The 17,519-nt window shown below is 47.1% G+C and overlaps 1 protein-coding gene across 1 annotated transcript; it reads left to right on the top strand.

The window, feature by feature from the left end:
• Positions 1 to 5,213: 5,213 nt before the first annotated feature.
• LOC133081608 (nuclear RNA export factor 2-like) lies at positions 5,214 to 17,184 on the top strand. Its single transcript, XM_061177869.1, has 18 exons — positions 5,214 to 5,309; positions 5,919 to 6,002; positions 6,118 to 6,222; positions 6,339 to 6,419; positions 6,558 to 6,627; positions 6,774 to 6,862; positions 6,982 to 7,089; positions 7,276 to 7,385; positions 9,189 to 9,225; positions 9,608 to 9,676; positions 9,760 to 9,815; positions 9,959 to 10,066; positions 10,173 to 10,231; positions 10,340 to 10,455; positions 10,551 to 10,593; positions 11,684 to 11,756; positions 12,299 to 12,481; positions 17,163 to 17,184. The coding sequence occupies exons 1-18, from the start codon at positions 5,214 to 5,216 to the stop codon at positions 17,182 to 17,184; spliced, it is 1,509 nt and encodes a 502-aa protein (XP_061033852.1).
• The last annotated feature ends 335 nt before the right edge of the window (positions 17,185 to 17,519 follow it).

Here is a 17,519-nt window from a genome sequence, read left to right as displayed (position 1 = left end):
CAAGCCCGTGGCAAAACCCTGACCCAGCCTTTTATACAAGTAGAGCATGGACATGAAAGTACACCTCTTGTGCATTCCAAACACCTACTCATAAGCACAGTTGACATTCTCACATGTTCCTTTATGTTGACTTCTTTACGTTTGTATTTACATATCCTAACAAAAACTTTTCTTAATATTTCCTTTTGAGTAATCACACTCTAATATACAGGTTTAAAAATTATGGTAAAAATGCGTAACATAAAATTTACCATCATAACCATTTTTAAGTGTACAGTTCAGTACTGTTAAGTTGATTCACATTGTTGTGAAACCAATCTTCAGAACTTTTTCGTCTTTCAATTCTGAAACTACACCTTAAACAGCAATTCCCCTTTGTCCCTTCCCCCCAGTCCCTGGTAACCCCATTCTACTGTCTGTTTCTATGAATCTGACTACTTTAGATACCTTTTTTTTTTTAAACCCTTGGACTCTGTTTACTATAGTTTTCCCAACTTTTTAAAAAAATATTTATTTATTTATTATTTTGGCTGCGCCAGCTGTTTGTTGCAGCATGCGGGATCTCTAGTTGCGGCATGCAGACTTCTTAGTTGCAGCATGTGGACTCAGTTGTGGCATGCAGGCTTCTTAGCTGTGGCATGTGGACTCTCAGTTGCAGCATGCTTGCAGGATCTAGTTCCCCAACCAGGGATTGAACACGGGCCCCCTGCATTGGGAGCATGGAGTCTCACCCACGGGACCACCAGGGAAGTCCCTAGAAACCTTATGTAAGTGGAGTCATACAGTATTTGTCTTCTCGTGACTGGCTTATTTCATTTAGCGTAATGTTCTCAAGGTTCATCCATGCTGTAGCATATGACAGAATATCCTTCCTTTAAAAGGCTGAATAATATTCCATTGTATATATATATACATACCACAATTTGTTCATCCATTTATCCATTGATGGGCATTTTAATTGTTTCTACTTCTTGGCTGTTGTGAATAGTGCTGCTATGAACATAGATGTGCAAGTATCTCCTCAAGATTCTACTTTCAGTTCTTTTGGATATATACCCAGAAGTGGGATTGTTGGGTCATATGGGAGTTGTATTTTTCATTTTTTTTGGAATCTCCATACACACTCATAAAGAATGAATGGGTCAAAGAAGAAGTCACAAAGGAAATTAGAAACTACTTTGAGACAAATTAAAATGAAAGTCCATCATACCAAAACTTATGGGATGCAGCAAAGGTGTGCTAAGAAGGAATTTTATAGCTTTAACTGTGTACATTGAAAAGACAAAAGATCTCAAATCAACAACCTTACTTTACACCTCAAGAAATTAGAAACAGAAGAATAAACTAAAGCCAAAACTAGCAGAAGGAAGGAGATATATAAGAGCAGAGATAAATGAAATAGAGAAAAAAATACAACAACAATAGAAGAAAAATAAGTGAAACTAAGAGTTGGCTTTTTGTTAAAGCTACACAAAATTGACAAACCCTTAGACTCACTAAGAAAAAAAAATAGAGGACACTCAAATAATTAAAATCAGAAATGAAAGAGGGACATTACAACTGATACTACAGAAATTAAAAGGATTATTAGCAAATACTGTGAATAATTGTATGCCAACAAATTGGAAAACCTAGAAGAGATGGATAAAGTCCCCCAAACAGACAATCTAGCAAGACTGAATCGTAAAGAAATACATAATATGAACAGATCGATTAATGAGTAAGGAGATTTAATCAGTTCTCAAATATCTCCCAGCAAAGTAAATCCCAGGACCACATGGCTTCACTGGATTATTCTATGAAATACTTGACAAGGCGATGTCTGAGATTGCTTGTGTCTGAATCACCTTGATGAGGGAGGTCTCTAGCCCTGTTTAGGCACCCGACGTAGTTGGTCAGCCAGGGGACTGCGGTAGCTGTTAGCTAGCCCCCTTCTACGCTTTCCCCTCGGCAACGTTATTTCGGAAGGAATGTGGGTTCTTGCAAATGACTCTGACTCTTCCTATACACCGTACATAGACCACATGCCCTTACTGCTCCCTTTAAAATGTGAATTTTTCCCTTTCATTGCTGGATTTTCCTGAAAACGAGTTGGTTGCCTGGCATTCTCCAAAGGTCACCAATAAGGTTCCTCTTTGTTGTTGTTATTGTTGATGAGTATCATTATGAACTCCTGGCTTTTGAACATGTTGGTGGGCTTCAAACCATTGTTATGTAGTGTTGAGCAGAGGAGTGAAATGATTTGACTTGCGCTCTGCTGCTGGGTTGAAAGCAGACAGGTAAGGGAGCCAGGATGAAAGCAGAGGGGCCAGCTGGACAGCAGTACAGTCCAGGAGATAGATGTTGGTATCTTGGCCAGGGTGGTGGTAATGGAGGTGGTGAGAAGTGGCTGGCTTCTGGACATACTTTGAGAGAGGGGCCGAGGGAATTTCCTGACCAGTTGGATGTGGAGTGTGGGAGAAAGAGAGCACGCCAGGCCCCCTCCGAGGTTTGGGGACTGAGCAAGTGGCATTTGTGGGTCCAATGCCCTATCTGTGTTTACTTTCACTTCCAGTGCCACACAGGGAAAGTCCCAAGGTTGTGAGTAGCAGGATTGCCCTGACAGCGGGCCGCACAGGGAAAGCAACGGCTCCCCAGAGGAGTTCATCTGAGGCCTGGTCGTAGTCACTCCATCGTGGAGTGATCAGCCCTGGACGGATCTTTACTCATAAGCGTGCCCTGAGACAACATGGAATAGTTAATGTACAAAAGGCACAGCCCACAAACCTAGAGAGCCTTAAGTATTACAACCCAAAGGAAGCTGGTTTCTAACAGTGTAATTACCATAATCCTCCCTCCCCACAAGCCACTGGTATGATTATCTGCTGGTTCACTGTTTCAGTGGAATGTGTTAAAAATAAAATACCCTTAGTGAATCCACCTATGGGGAAGAGAATTGACACGATCTTATTTCTGCAGGTGCCGAAAAACTTCCAAATCTTTTCCCATGGTGAATTAGATATGTTGGAGGGGAGAATTTGTGGGCGGGGGTGGGGGTGAACAGCAACACAACTCCTAGGAGTGAATACAAGGTGAGGTATACCCAGGACACTTTCTAAGCGTGCCTGTGGCTTCAGTATCCAGTACAGTAGATATCAGAGTAAAGAAAATGAACAAGAGCGAAAGAGAGGCCTTACAGAATGATGAAAGGATCAGGACACCAGGGAGACATAAAGATCCTAAATGTGTATGCACCAAACAACAGAGCCTCAAAGTACATGAAGCAAAAACTGGTGGAGCTGAAAGGAGAAAGAGCCAGATCTATAATTATAGTGGGGGCCTTCCACACCCACCTCCCTCTTAGCAAGTGACAGAATTACCAGAGAGAAAATCAGCAAGGATATAGGAGACCTGAATAACACAGGAAACTAACGAGATCTGCATGACATAAATAGAACAGTCCGCCCACCAACAGCAGAGTACAGGTTTTTCCCCGAGGGTCTCTGTAACATTCACCAAGTTAGACCATCTCCTTGACCATCAGACAAGCCTCAGTAAATTCAAAAAGAATTGAGGGACTTCCCTGTTGGTGCAGTGGTTAAGAATCCGCCTGTCAGTGCAGGGGACACAGGTTCGAGCCCTGGTCAGGAAGATCCCACATGCCGCGGAGCAGCTAAGCCCGTGCGCCTCAACTACTGAGCCTGCGCTCTAGAGCCCTCGAGCCACAACTGCTGAGCCCGCGTGCCACAACTACTGAAGCCCGCGCGCCTAGAGCCCATGCTCCGCAACAAGATAAGCCGCCACAACGAGAAGCCTGTGCACCGCAACGAAGAGTAGCCCCTGCTAGCCGCAAGTAGAGAAAGCCCGTGTGCAGCAACGAAGACCCAACGCAGCCATAAATAAAGAAATAAATTTATTTAAAAAAAATAAAAATAAAAAAAGTAGAATTGAAATCTCCCAGAGTGTATTCCCTGGCCACGATGGAATCAAATTAGAGACCAGTAATAGAAAACAAAAAGAAGAATCCCTAAACACTTGGAAATGGTGGCTGACACATCATTCCAGGTTACCATTCACACCCTTGTTATAGAAGAGCTGAAGTGAGGAAGAGTTGCCTGCTGAGCTGAAAGGCATTTCAGGCTGGCCCAAAAGAGAGCTCACTCTGGCTCTTTCAAACAGAGTATTGTTCAGGGCAAGGCTGGAGGGAGGGAGACAGTTCAGGAGGCTGTGACATCAGTGCCACCTGACATTAAAGCTCCTAGTGCACTGGCAAAGGAAGTCCAGCTAGCTTGCTGGTTGTTAGTGGAATTGGTTTGGTGGCTGATTGGATTTGGGAAGCACGAGAGAGGTATTGGTGTGGTTGTTGGAAAGTCCTGAGAGAAGGCAAGATTCGGGTGCCTTCCTGGTACATATACGACTGGTGTCCAGTCTAACCCATGGACGCATACACCTCGGTTCCTTATCAGTCCTGCTCCACTGTTTTAAAAGTTTCAACGCAGTTGTCCTCTCCTCCCTCCTCCTTCTCCTCCCTCTTTCTCCTCCTTGTCCTCCTCGATTCTTCCCCTGATAGTGCCATCTGTCGGATAAGGCTGTCCTCTCTGCACAGGCAGAAGAGTGTCCTTTCTGAGGTTTGTGGGATTGGTCCCTTAGGCCAAGTTGGCACTTTGCCTGCCCTACCATCCTGTTAGCCTAAGACACGGTACATGGTAAGTGCACCACAGATGTGTCTTCAAACTTGTATTTTTGTTCCTCTTTTCAGAATACAGTGATGGTGGTAGATCACCTCAAGGAAGAAAGAAAGGTTGTAGTTCTTTCCCAGGTAATTCTGGCAAGAGGAGCCCTCATTATGAACACGGTGGGGGTGAGCCTCAGCCCTCACACCTCCAGGAGGATGATGGAAACGTGGTGAAGAGGGATGTCCAGGAGGACCCCGAAGTAAGACAGTAAGTGACCAGGCAGCAGGGTTTGTACACAGCAGCCCCTGGGACTATGCACCTCTCTCACTCTCCGTGGACTTGTTTTTCTTCTGTCACTGCAAAACTGAAGCATGCTAGAAGTGAAATAATGGTTGAGCAATTCTAATTGTAGTGCTGGTGTCAAAGAGACGAGGGTGTACAGAAGACTTCCTTAGCACGTATGGCCACTCACCCTCCTTCTCTCCACATCCCCCCTGCAGCTCTCCCTGTACCATCCGAGGCAACGAGAGGAGAGTGAGATGGCACAGTGAAGGCCACATGCATATGACTGTGTGGAGAAACAGAAAACCTCTGGAGAGAGAAATGCAAGAGAACACACAAGATGGAACCCCAGGGAGCTGGTTCAGGGTCACCGTGAGTATCCTGAAAAATGTATGGAATGTGCAGGAGAGAAAAGTCAGGGGGAGTTGTGTTGGTCTCATGTAGAGATGCTGGTTTATTTCACTGGGGACAGTTTGTAATCTGTCCTTCTTATGACCAGGAGTTAACAATCCTGTTCATCTAAGGGCAGATTCAGAGAAGCAGTAGAAAGGGAACAGGCTGACTGTGAGGAGAACAGAGGAGCCTGTCTCAGAGCAAATATGGAAACTACTGCCAAGGATATGGAGCAACTCCACATTGGAGGTCTCAGTTTGGCAAGCTGAGTGTGGGAGATGGAGGGTCGAGCCTCTGGAGACCTTGTCTGAGGGGCAAGCAGTGTCTGCACTGGGTAGGATCTCCTGGAAATTTATAAAAGGAAGATCATCTCTGACACCTTGATTATTTGGAAGAGAGTTTGACTGGAGAGAAAGAGTATTTAGGAAATCCATATTACGCACATCCATAAGAAATCATGCCAGTGGTCCCTTCTTTAGAAGCCCTTTCAAGCTCAGTAGAAGGCCGGAAAAGAACAGGAAAAGGTTCATCCTCCAGCCTAAATTCCCTGTTGTCTGTCCTCTCTCCCATCCCTTCTTTTCATCCTAGATTCCTTATGGGGTAAAGTATGACAGGACATGGCTAATGAACTCAATCCAGCGCCATTGCAGTGTCCCCTTCACTCCAGTGGACGTAAGAGAGGATGCCGAAGCCAGACGCGTGGGCACAGGGAAGGGGGAGAGAGAGACCTGGTTCAGCAGGGTCTGTTGGCTTCTGATACTATTGCTGTTGCATTCAATCCCTGTAGTTCCACTTTGTGAAAAATGGGGCTCGGTTCTTTGTCCAGGAAGCTAGCACTGCCTCTGCATTGATGGATGTCAGCTACAAGATTTGTGACGAGGAGAGCCGAAAGGTTTGTGTTGCGGGCGTTACCTGTACCTCATCCTGAGGAAGGAGTACAGGCCAGGGGCTGGTTGTCTTCTTTGGAACTAGAGTTCCTGGTGCTTACCCCACCTCTTCTTCCTGCAGATACCTGTCTTTGTCAGCCCCTCTGATGTTCCCTACTCTGTGCGGTATAAGTTGAAGCCAGAAGAAATGGAGCAGCTAAAGGTAATGCAGATTCAAGACATGTTGTGTGCCAACCCTCAGACCAACCTCTCCTTCCTCCAGCCCCCCGCCCCCCTCGCCCCCGATTTCCCTGCCACCACCACAGCCTCAGAGCGGCGCTCTCCATCTCTCACTCCGCAGCTGACCTTGATGAAACGATTTAATATCTACAAGCAAGCTCTTGACCTCCAGAGGCTCTGCGTTGACCCAGGTATGGCTGGCAGCAGTAATTCTAGGGCGGGCGAGGTCAGAGGGGTCTTCCTGGAGGGAGACTTAGGGATGGTAACGTGGGGAGGGGCTGGTGCTGGCCCCAGACACCACTCAGCCATCTGATTCCCTCCCCTCTCCTTCCTGAAGACTTGGTGGGCCATGATATTGATATAATTCTGAATCGAAGAAGCTGCATGTCCGCCACCCTGCAAACCATCGAAAAGAATTTCCCTGAGGTGAGGCTGTAGGCCCAGTGCTGGTATTAGGGTAGGGGGTGGAAGAGATGGGGTGGAGGGCAGATTTGTCTCCAAGGTCGTAGATAGTAGCCTTCACTCTACCTCTTCTTGCCCCAAAGCTGTTGTCCTTGAACTTGAGCAGCAACAAACTGTACCAGCTGGATGGCCTGTCTGACATTATACAGATGGCCCCCACGGTCAAGATCCTGAACCTCTCCAAAAATGAGGTGAGAAGGGGGAGCCAGATCAAAGTTGGGTTGAGAGTAAGCGGGGGGCGTGTTAGTGGCCATCAGAGTGATGACAGGAGGCAGGTGAAGGTACCTGTGGGGGAGGGAGGGCGCTGGGGGTGCAGAGGTCCAGATGTCCCTCTTTCCCTGGGATTCCTTTTCCCACTTCCGCCCCATATTTCTCAGCTGAAGTCTGTGTGGGAGTTGAGCAAGATGCAAGGGCTGAAGCTTGAAGAGCTGTGGCTGCAAGGGAACCCATTGTGTGGCACCTTCCCAGACTGGTCCACCTATGTAAGGTCAGTGTGAACACCCTGTCACCCTTCTTGGTGACCTTCACCCATGGGAGCCTAGACTATCTGTGACAGTGCCCCTTTGCCAAAGGTGGCAGCCCTGGTCTTCTGGGAGGATCACAGGCCCCACCTTCTGCTCTCTCTGTGCCTATCACCGGTGAGGAGTTTCCTTCCCCTGACCTGCTCACCTCTGCAGGGGCTCTGGGGTCTGTTTCCAGCTCTCTGCACCCAGCTATATTCCACCAAGGCCTCCCAAGAGTGTGCCCCAGGAAGCAGGGCTTCTCCTCCTCACCAGGACCAGGAGCGACCAGCCTTGATCCAGATGCTGGCGCCCTGCACTGAGAAGGGTCCTCCAATCCAGGGCCTCTTGCTGAGAGAAGCCTTCCTTCTTCGTGCTGAGATGGCGTTTGCCTCCCCCGTTCTGAGAGGGGCCCTCTTCCCCTTCCTCCAAAGGGGTCCCCCCTCCTCTCCCAAGTTGACATGGGGGCTTTCCTGCACCATGCTGAGGGCTGAGGCCGTGGGTGGCTGCTGTCATGACATCCATTCTGCTGGCCCAATGCCAGGAGCTGGACCCTCCTTGGGAAAAAGCAGGGCTCCTTGAGTCAAGGGGCCAGACATGGGCCGCCGCCAGTGATCAGAGGGCTTCCTGAGGCAGGAGTGGAAGGCAGAGGGCAGAGGTGGTAGAGGAGACAGAAGGACAGGGCTCTCAGGGGCACTTCCCATCCCTCCCTGCACACGTCACATCATCCCGCCTGGTCCTTCACAGGAGCCCTGGGCAGCCTGAGACAGGTACGATTCCTCAGATAAAGAACCAACTCAGACAGGTGCAGGGGTCATCAGGAGAGAAGACGGTGATCATCATCAGAGGGGGCCACGGATCCTCAGCCCCATACTGAGCTGGGACCTGACCCTTTCCTCATTCTGGGGAAGATGTGCCCCCATGGCGGCCCTGTTTCCCATGCCCACGTCTGGCTGAACTCACACAAGTGACAAAGTTTCAGCCAGCATCCAGTGGGCCCCCCAGCCCAACATGGGCATATTTTCCATTCCTACCTGGTGTGTCTGGGCGATTCTGGGGCAGGTGAAGAGCCGCAACAGGTGTGCCGTTTCCCCATTCTTCTCTCTTCTTCCCTGACACCGACCACGGCAGAGCTTCTTTCTCTTCCCTTTGTTTTCTCTCTCTCCCTTGTCTCTGTGCCCCTATGTCTCTGTCATCTCTCCCCTCCTACCTTCACTCCCTTTCTGTCTTCATCCCCTCCATCTCCCTCCCTGAGCCCCACCTCACTCACCTCCCTGGCCCAGCATCCTGGGCCATCCCTGGGGGGTGTCCGGGTCTTGCCAGAGTGCTGGACCCCCAGTGAGGTAGCAGAGCCCCGGGCTCCCACCCCATTCCCTCTTCTCCCCACAGCCTTCAGTGGGGCCCTGGAGGAAGGAAGGGAGGAGAAGGAAGCCCTGCAGCATGGGTTTGAAATGCTGCTCCCTGTGGCACTGGAGAAGGGAGTCCGAGTAGTCTGGGTGGGAGCTACCCAGGCGAAGGAGAGGAAGGGAGGGAGGGAAGGACTATTAAAGTGAAGGTATTGAGAGAGATGAGGAGACAGTGCCTTTCACACAGTAAGATGACAGATGCTCAGTGCTCAACAGGGAAGTGGACCGAAAACCCTTAAAATCAGAAGCAGAGGTGGGCAAAGGGCGCTGCTGGATGGGCCAGAACACACTGATCTCTGTTTATGGTATTACTGTTTTAACTCAAAGGAAGCATTGCAGCCTTGAACTATCAACCACCTCTTCTCTATTTTTGGTTTTGGACAGGGCCATCAGAGATCGTTTCCCGAAGTTATTACGCCTAGTAAGTGCCTACATAAATCATTGTTTCTTACGAATGTCGGTGATCTCTGCACCTGCCCTCAAGCCCTTTGGGTCTTGCCTAGATCACATATTAGCATCAGAACCTTAACCATTTTGGGGGGCATGGACTCCTGAAAATGACATGGATGGACTTGCTGGAAAAATACCCATAAATACACACACGCACACACACAAGTTGAATATAACACTAGAGACTTCCAGGACCTCATGATGAAGACATCCACTGTAAGCTTTCCCATGGAATTTCCAGGGCCCTTTCACACCTGACCTCTGACCCTCACCCTCCTGGGCCCATCCTTTTCCCGGATCATCCAGGGCCACTCCCCTGGTCTCCACTCCTGACTTCCTCTTCCCTTCTCCAGGATGGCCAAGAGTTACCGTCACCAGTTACCGTTGACGTTGACACTCCCTATGTAGTAAAGCCCTGCAAGGTGAGGAAGAACATCAAACAGCATTTGGGGTGTTGCAGGGAGGCTTTATCCACTGCATAGTCTCAAATGCCATTTGATTCCAGGGCAGCTACTTTGGATCTGATGAGCTGAAGAGCCTAGTCCTGCAATTCCTGCAGCAGTAAGTACCTCTGGGAAGCTGAGCAAGGGGGGGAGGGTGAGGACAGGTGAGGCCACCTAAGCACAGGTCTGCTCAGGGGAGTTTTCAAGTCTCATTTGAGGTCCAGACAACAGAGATAGACTGTCCTCATTCCTCCCCCTCAGGTACTACTCGATCCATGACTGTGGAGACCGACAGGGTCTCGTGGGTGCTTATCATGAGGAGGCCTGCTTCTCCCTGACCATTCCCTTCCACCCCGAGGATCCAGCCCCGTGAGTATCATAGCACAGGCTCTGCTCCTGGGCCATGTGGCTCCCCAGCAGACACGGGCCAGCTCCTGCAAACACCCACCACCCACTGTTGCTCTTTGTCTCCTAGAAGCAGCTTGTGCGAGTACTTCAAGGACAGCAGGAATATGAAGAAGCTCAAGGACCCCCGTGAGAGTGTGATGGGAAGACTGGGTGGGAAAGGGCGGTGAAGGGATCAATCATAGGGCCCAGGGCGTGGCAGCCCCTGACCTTCGCTCGCTTCCCCTCCCCTCACAGACCTGCGGGTCCAGCTGCTGAAGCACAAAAAACATGACATTGTGCACACACTCTGTGTGTTGCCCAAGACTCAACATGACTTCAGCTCCTTCGTGGTGGACACGTGGTCCCAGACGGTGAGCGCCTGCTTCCTCCCTCGGGCGGGCCCAGGAAGCCACAGGTGGGTAGGAGGTGGAGGTGGTGACTGGGCACCTCGGCTCTTCCTTTTCAGGAAAGGATGCTCTGCTTCTCTGTCAATGGGGTGTTCAAGGAAGGTGAGTGTGTGTAGAGCCCCCTCCCCAGATTCCCCACTGCTCCCTCCCCCTGGCCAGGCTCATTCCCAGAACCGCCCAGCTTCCCTGACCCCTTCCGTCCCCTTCCCTTCCCTTCCCTTCCCCTTCTCTTCCCTTCTCTTCACTTCCCTTCCCTTCCCCTTCTCTTCCCTTCTCTTCCCTTCCCTTCCCTGCCTTTCCCCTCCTTTCCCCTTCCCTTCCTTTCCCTTCCACTCCCCTCCCTTACCCCTCTTGTTGCTTCCCTTCCCTTCCTTGCCCTTCTCTTCCCTTACCTGCCTTTCCCCTCCTTTCCCCTCCCCTCCCTTCCCTTCCCTTCCCTCCCTTTCCCTTCTCTTCCCTTCTCTTCCCCTCCCTTCCTTTCCCCTCCCTTCCTTTCCCCTCCCTTCCCTTCCCCTCCCTTCCCTTCCCTTCCCCTCCCCCTCCCCTCCCCTCCCCTCCCCTCCCCTCCCCCACCCCCTCCCCTCCCCTCCCCTCCCCCACCCCCTCCCCTCCCCCTCCCTCCCCCTCCCTCCCCTCCCCCTCCCTCCCCCTCCCTCCCCTCCCCCCTCCCCTCCCCCTCCCCTCCCCTCCCCTCCTCCCTTCCCCTCCCCCTCCCCTCCCCTCCCCTCCTCCCTTCCCCTCCCCTCCCCTTCCCCACTGTGTGCTCCAGCCCTCAGGCTTCCCACAGACAATCCAGGTCTGAGCTGTGTCCATGCCTGTCTGCCCTGCACACCCTGGACATTGGGGACACAGGCTGCAGAGTTTGGTGGCTCTCATCCCAGATACTTACTCTGAGAACTTGGGCCGTTACTTAACCTCTCAGTTCCCTCATTTGCAAAATGGGGTAGTAGTATCCACCTCTTGGGCGGCTGTGAAAAACGCATCCCATGAACCTGTGTAGTGGTTGTCAGGGGCCCTGTCACTGGGCGCAGACTGCTCCTATAGTTGCCCTCCCCATTGCCGACACCCTGGCCCCCGTGAACAACTGCCCTCTCAGCATGAGTGTCCAGTCACAGCCTGACTGGGGACCGCCGTGTGAGCGTGTACAGCACGTGCGGCTCTAAGGGGTACTGTTGTTTGTTTGCTGTTGAAGTGGAAGGAAGTTCTCAGGGCTGTGTGCGTGCCTTCACCCGGACCTTCATCGCTACCCCTGCCAGCTACTCCAGGTCAGAGCCCTGTCGTGGGTGGGAATGCCCATCCCCGCCTGGGCTCAGGGGCATGGGAGTGTGGTGGTGCAGACCTTAGGTTTACTCGGTATTGTGGAAAGCCAGTGGGGAGATCCCAGGAGCAGTCTAGCCTAGTGGTTAAGAAGAGCATGGGCTCTGGAATCGCCCTATGCGTTCTCTCCTTGACCCAACACTCACTCACTGTGTGACCTTGGTCCAGTCACATGACCTCTGTGTGACTCAGTGTCTTCTTCCGAGAATGGGGATCAGAGCGTCCACCCCTTGGGCTGTGGTAAAGGGTAAATGCGAAATTGCCCGTGGGTTGGGGATAAACCTATAAATCGAGTGAAGGTGGTAGACAGTCTCTCCAAAGGTGGGCTCTGTGGGGAGGGGCAGAGGTACCAGTCAATGAACCTGGGGGACAGACACAGGAGGGGTAATGGAAGGAATCTGGTTGCTGAGTGCCAGTGGGAGCAGGTTTGTTGTTAGGGGTGTGGTGGTGTTCATCTGTCCAATTATCTGAGTGACCGTTTTTCCTCCAGTCTTTTCATCTTGAATGACGAGCTGTTTGTATGGGATGTCAGCCCTAAAAAGACCCAGAGTACATTTTCCATCCCAGTACCCACACCCTCCACCAGCTCCATGCCCAGTTTCTACTGGGAGCAGCAGCAAATTGTACAAGCTTTCTCCACTCAGTCTGGGATGAACCTCCAGTGGTCTCAAAAGTGAGTATTGTGTGTGCATGAGGATAAGAGGGAGCTGGGAGAATGAGGGAATTAAAAAGGGAACACACAGACAATTTGGAAAAATAAGTATTTGGATATTTTGCTTCCAGAAAAAATGGAAGCTCATGAAAAACGTATCCTAATTTTATGATGATATATGTGAAGCATTTTAAAAATAGTATTATGCTCAGATGACATGATCTTTTATATGGAAAATCCTAAGAAATTTGCTAAGAAACTGTAAGAATACATAAACAAGTTCAGCAGAATCTCAGGATATAAGATCAATACACAAAAATCATTTGTATTTCTGTGCACTTACAATGAAAAATCCTAAATTGAAATTAAGAAAACAATTTGATTTATCGTAGAATCAAAAAGAATAAATACTTAGAAAGAAATGTAACTAAAGAAGTGAGAAACTTATACTTTAAAATCTTCAAAACATTGTTGGAATAACTTAAAACCTAAAAAAATGGAAGGACATTCTGTGTTTGTAGACTGGAAGACTTAATATTGTTAAGATGGTAGTACTATTCAAAGTGGTCTACAGAGTCTACACCATATCTATCAAAATCCCAGTTGGCTCCTTTCCAGAAATTGATAAGGTGATCCTACAATTCACATGGAAATGCAATAGACTCAGAATAGTCAAAGCAATATTGAAAGAGAATAAAGCTGAGGACTCACAAGTCCTGATCTTCACAATTTCAAAACTTACTACAAAGGTACTATAATCAAGACTGCATGGCACTGACATTTGATAGGTCAATGCAATAGAACTGAGAGTCCAGAATGAAACCCTGACATTTGTAGCCAATTAATTTTCAATAGGTGCCAAAATAATTAATGGAGGAAAAAATAGTCTTTTAAACAGGTGGTGCTGGGACACATGGGTATTAACATGCAAAAAAAAAGAATTTTGACCCCTATCACACACCATATAAAAATATTGACTCAAAATGGATCAAAGACCTAATGTAGAATCTACAACTGTAAAAACTCTTACTGACTTATTTCACTTAGTATGATAACCTCTAGGTCCATCCATGTTACTGCAGATGGCATTATTTCATTCTTTTTAATGGCTGAGTAATATTCCACTGTGTATATGTACCACATTTTCTTTATCCATTCCTCTGTCGATGGACATTTAGGTTGCTTCCATGACCTGGCTATTGTAAATAGTGCTACAATGAACATTGGGGTGCATGTATCTTTTTGAATTATGGTTTTCTCTGGATATATGCTCAGGAGTGGGATTGCTGGATCATACGGTAGCTCTATTTTTAGTTTTTTAAGGAACCTCCATACTGTTCTCCATAGTGGCTGTATCAATTTACATTCCCACCAACAGTGTAGGAGGGTTCCCTTTTCTCCACACCCTCTCCAGCATTTATTGTTTGTAGATTTTTTGATGATGGCCATTCTGACCTGTGTGTGGTGACACCTCATTGTAGTTTTGATTTGCATTTCTCTAATAATAAGTTATGTTGAGCATCTTTTCATGTGCTTTTTGGCAATCTGTATGTCTTCTTTGGAGAAATGTCTATTTAGATCTTCTGCCCATTTTTTGATTGGGTAAGTGAAGTAAGACAGAGAAAGACAAATATCATATGATATCACTTATATGTGGAATATAATAAAAACGATACCAATGAACTTATTTACAAAACAGAAACAGACTCACAGTTCTCAAAATGAAACTTTATGGTTACCAAAGGGGAAATCTGAGGGGGAAGTGATAAATTAGGAGATTGGGATTAACATATACACACTACTATATATAAGATAGATAACTAATAAGGACCTACTGTATAGCACAAGGAACTCTACTCAATATTCTGTAATAACCTATATGGGAAAAGAATCTGAAAAAGAATGGAGTCATATATAACTGATGCACTTTGTTGTATACCTGAAACTAACACAACATTGTAAGTAAACTAAACTCCAATAAAATTTTAAAACAACACTTAGACGAAAACAGAGGTGTATATCTTCATGACCTTGAATTAGGCAACGGTTTCTTGTATATGACACCAAAAGCACAAGCAACCAAAGAAACAAATAAATTGCACTTCATCAAAAGTAAAAACTTCTGTACATCAAAGGACACTATCAAGAAAGTGAAAATACAACCCACGAAATGGGAGAAAATATTTGCAAATCTCGTATCTGATAAGATCTACTATCTAGAATATTGAAGGATTTTACAACTCAACAATCAAAAGATAAATATCCAATTTAAAAATGGGGAAAGGATTTGAATAGATATTTCTCTAAAGATTGTATACAAGTGACCAACAAGCACATGAAAACGTGCTCAACATCATTAATCATTAGGAAAATACAAATCAAAACAACCACTTCACATACGCTAAGATGGCTTTAATCAATTAAACAAAAGATAAGCATAGGTGAGGCTGTGGAGAAATTAGAACTCTCATATATTACAGGTATCAAGGTTCAGTGGAGCACTCACTTTGGGAAAAAATTTGGCAGTTCCTCAAAATGTTAAACACGGAGTTACCAAATGACCCAGTAATCCCACTCCCAAGTATCTACCAGGAGAAATGAAAACATATGTTCACTCTAAAACTTGTTCAGGAACGTTCATAGCAGCATTATTGATAATAGCCGAAAAGTGGAAACAACCCAAATGTCCTTTAGCTGATGCATGGATGAATAAATCCGGTACGTCCATATGGTAGAATGTTATTCACTCATAAAAAAGTACAGTTCTGGGGCTTCCCTGGTGGCACAGTGGTTGAGAATCTGCCTGCCAATGCAGGGGACACGGGTTCGAGCCCTGGTCTGGGAGGATCCCACATGCCGCGGAACAGCTGGGCCCGGGAGCCACAATTACTGAGCCTGTGCGTCTGGAGCCTGTGCTGCGCAACAAGAGAGGCCGCGATAGTGAGAGGCCTGCGCACTGCGATGAAGAGTGGCCCCTGCTTGCCACAACTAGAGAAAGCCCTTGCACAGAAACGAAGACCCAACACAGCCATAAATTAATTAATTAATTAATTAATTTTTAAAAAAACTAGCTGTTTATCCTCAAAAAAAAAGTACAACTCTGATATATGTCATGACATGATCAACCTTGAAAACATTATGCTAAGTGAAAAGCCAGTCACAAAAGTTGAATATAGTATGAAATGTCCAGAATCGGCAAATCCACAGGGGCCAAAAGCAGATTAGTGGTTGCCAGGTTCTGGGGGAAGGGGAGGAATAGGGAGTGATCACTAATGGTCAAGGAGTTTCTTTTCGAGATGATAAAATTATTTTGGAATTAGTTGTACAATCTTGTGGATATCCTAAAAAGCACTGACTTGTATTCTTTAAAATAGTGTGTGCATTATATCTCAAAAAAAGATGGCTGGAAACTTGTACTTAAAAATTTTTCACTTAATGGCCATCATCAAAAAATCTACAGACAATAAATGCTGGAGAGGGTGTGGAGAAAAGGGAACCCTCTTGCACTGTTGGTGGGAATGTAAATTGATACAGCCACTCTGGAGAACAGTATGGAGGTTCTTTAAAAAACTAAAAATAGAACTACCATATGACCCAGCAATCCCACTACTGGGCGTATACCCTGAGAAAACCATAATTCAAAAAGAGTCATGTACCACAATGTTCATTGCAGCTCTATTTACAATAACCAGGACATGGAAGCAACCTAAGTGTCCATCAGCAGATGAATGGATAAAGAAGATGTGGCACATATATACAATGGAATATTACTCAGCCATAAAAAGGAATGAAACTGAGTTATTTGTAGTGAGGTGGATGGACCTAGAGTCTGTCATACAGAGTGAAGTAAGTCAGAAAGAGAAAAACAAATACCGTATGCTAACATATATGGAATCTAAAAAAAAAAAAAAAGGTCATGAAGAACCTAGGGGCAAGACGGGAATAAAGATGAAGACCTACTAGAGAATGGACTTGAGGACACGGGGAGGGGAAAGGGTAAGCTGGGACAAAGTGAGAGAGTGGCATGGACATATATACACTACCAAATGTAAAATCGATAGCTATTGGGAAGCAGCCGCATAGCACAGGGAGATCAGCTCGGTGCTTTGTGACCACCTAGAGGGGTGAGATAGGGAGGGTGGGAGGGAGGGAGACGCAAGAGGGAAGAGATATGGGGATATATGTATATGTATAACTGATTCACTTTGTTAGAAAGCAGAAACTAACACACCATTGTAAAGCAATTATACTCCAATAAAGATGTTAAAAAAAAAAAAAAGACCAGTATGGAATCTAAAAGAAAAAAATGGTTCTGATGAACCTACGGGTAGGACAGGAATAAAGATGCAGACATAGAATGGACTTGAGGACACGGGGAGGGGGAAGGGAAAACAAAACAAAAACAAAAACAAAAGCAAAACAATTTTTCACTTGTTATTTTCTTGAACATCTTCCTTGATGAGTGTATATTAAGTTCCCTTGTTCTTTTGCACAGCTCTACTTTTCTGTTTTGAATTCTAGTGAGCATGAATGCTAGTGATGGTTTGGTTTTCACTGGGTCTTTCTTCGTCATTACACATAGTGTTCATACTGGTACATGTGTCCCAGCAAGAAAGTGGCATAGATTTAGCGGTGGCATTGCATGGTCAGCATGACTGTACTGTGGTACTAATGGAGATCACCTGTTCTTCTCCCACTGCAGGTACCTTCAGGACAACGAATAAAACTACACCAGAACTGGTCAGGTCTTCAGTATGCTCAAGGTGAGGTCTGGGAATCAAGTGGGGTAAAGATGAATGTTTCTGGGCCTTCAGGGAGGCCAAGAAGGTGGAGGCCGGTGGCCTAAGAATGGAACGTGGGGAGCTGGCTCTTCTGACATCCCGACTCCTTCTCTCCAGACCGAAGGCAAGATCCCAGAGGAGGCCTTCAAAGAAATCCCCTAAAAGGAGCGCTTGGATGCCGTCTTTGTCTTCATCCATATCATCATTGTTTCTCTTTTCTCCAGCCTCAGGCCATGCCCATGAACAGGGTTGGAGGCCTGGCCGACAAAGAAGCCAAA

Source organism: Eubalaena glacialis, chromosome X, assembly GCF_028564815.1.
Source record: "Eubalaena glacialis isolate mEubGla1 chromosome X, mEubGla1.1.hap2.+ XY, whole genome shotgun sequence".
NCBI lineage: Eukaryota > Metazoa > Chordata > Mammalia > Artiodactyla > Balaenidae > Eubalaena > Eubalaena glacialis.
This window is presented reverse-complemented; position numbering and strand designations above follow the sequence as displayed.

What these genes read in the sequence shown, in the direction of transcription:
- LOC133081608 (XM_061177869.1), top strand. Translation starts at nt 5,214, where the DNA reads ATGCATATGACTGTGTGGAGAAACAGAAAACCTCTGGAGAGAGAAATG. An exon ending in GAGGCTCTGCGTTGACCCAG is followed by an intron (nt 6,628 to 6,773) that starts GTATGGCTGGCA and finishes TCCTTCCTGAAG; the next exon opens with ACTTGGTGGGCCATGATATT. An exon ending in CAATGGGGTGTTCAAGGAAG is followed by an intron (nt 10,594 to 11,683) that starts GTGAGTGTGTGT and finishes TTGCTGTTGAAG; the next exon opens with TGGAAGGAAGTTCTCAGGGC.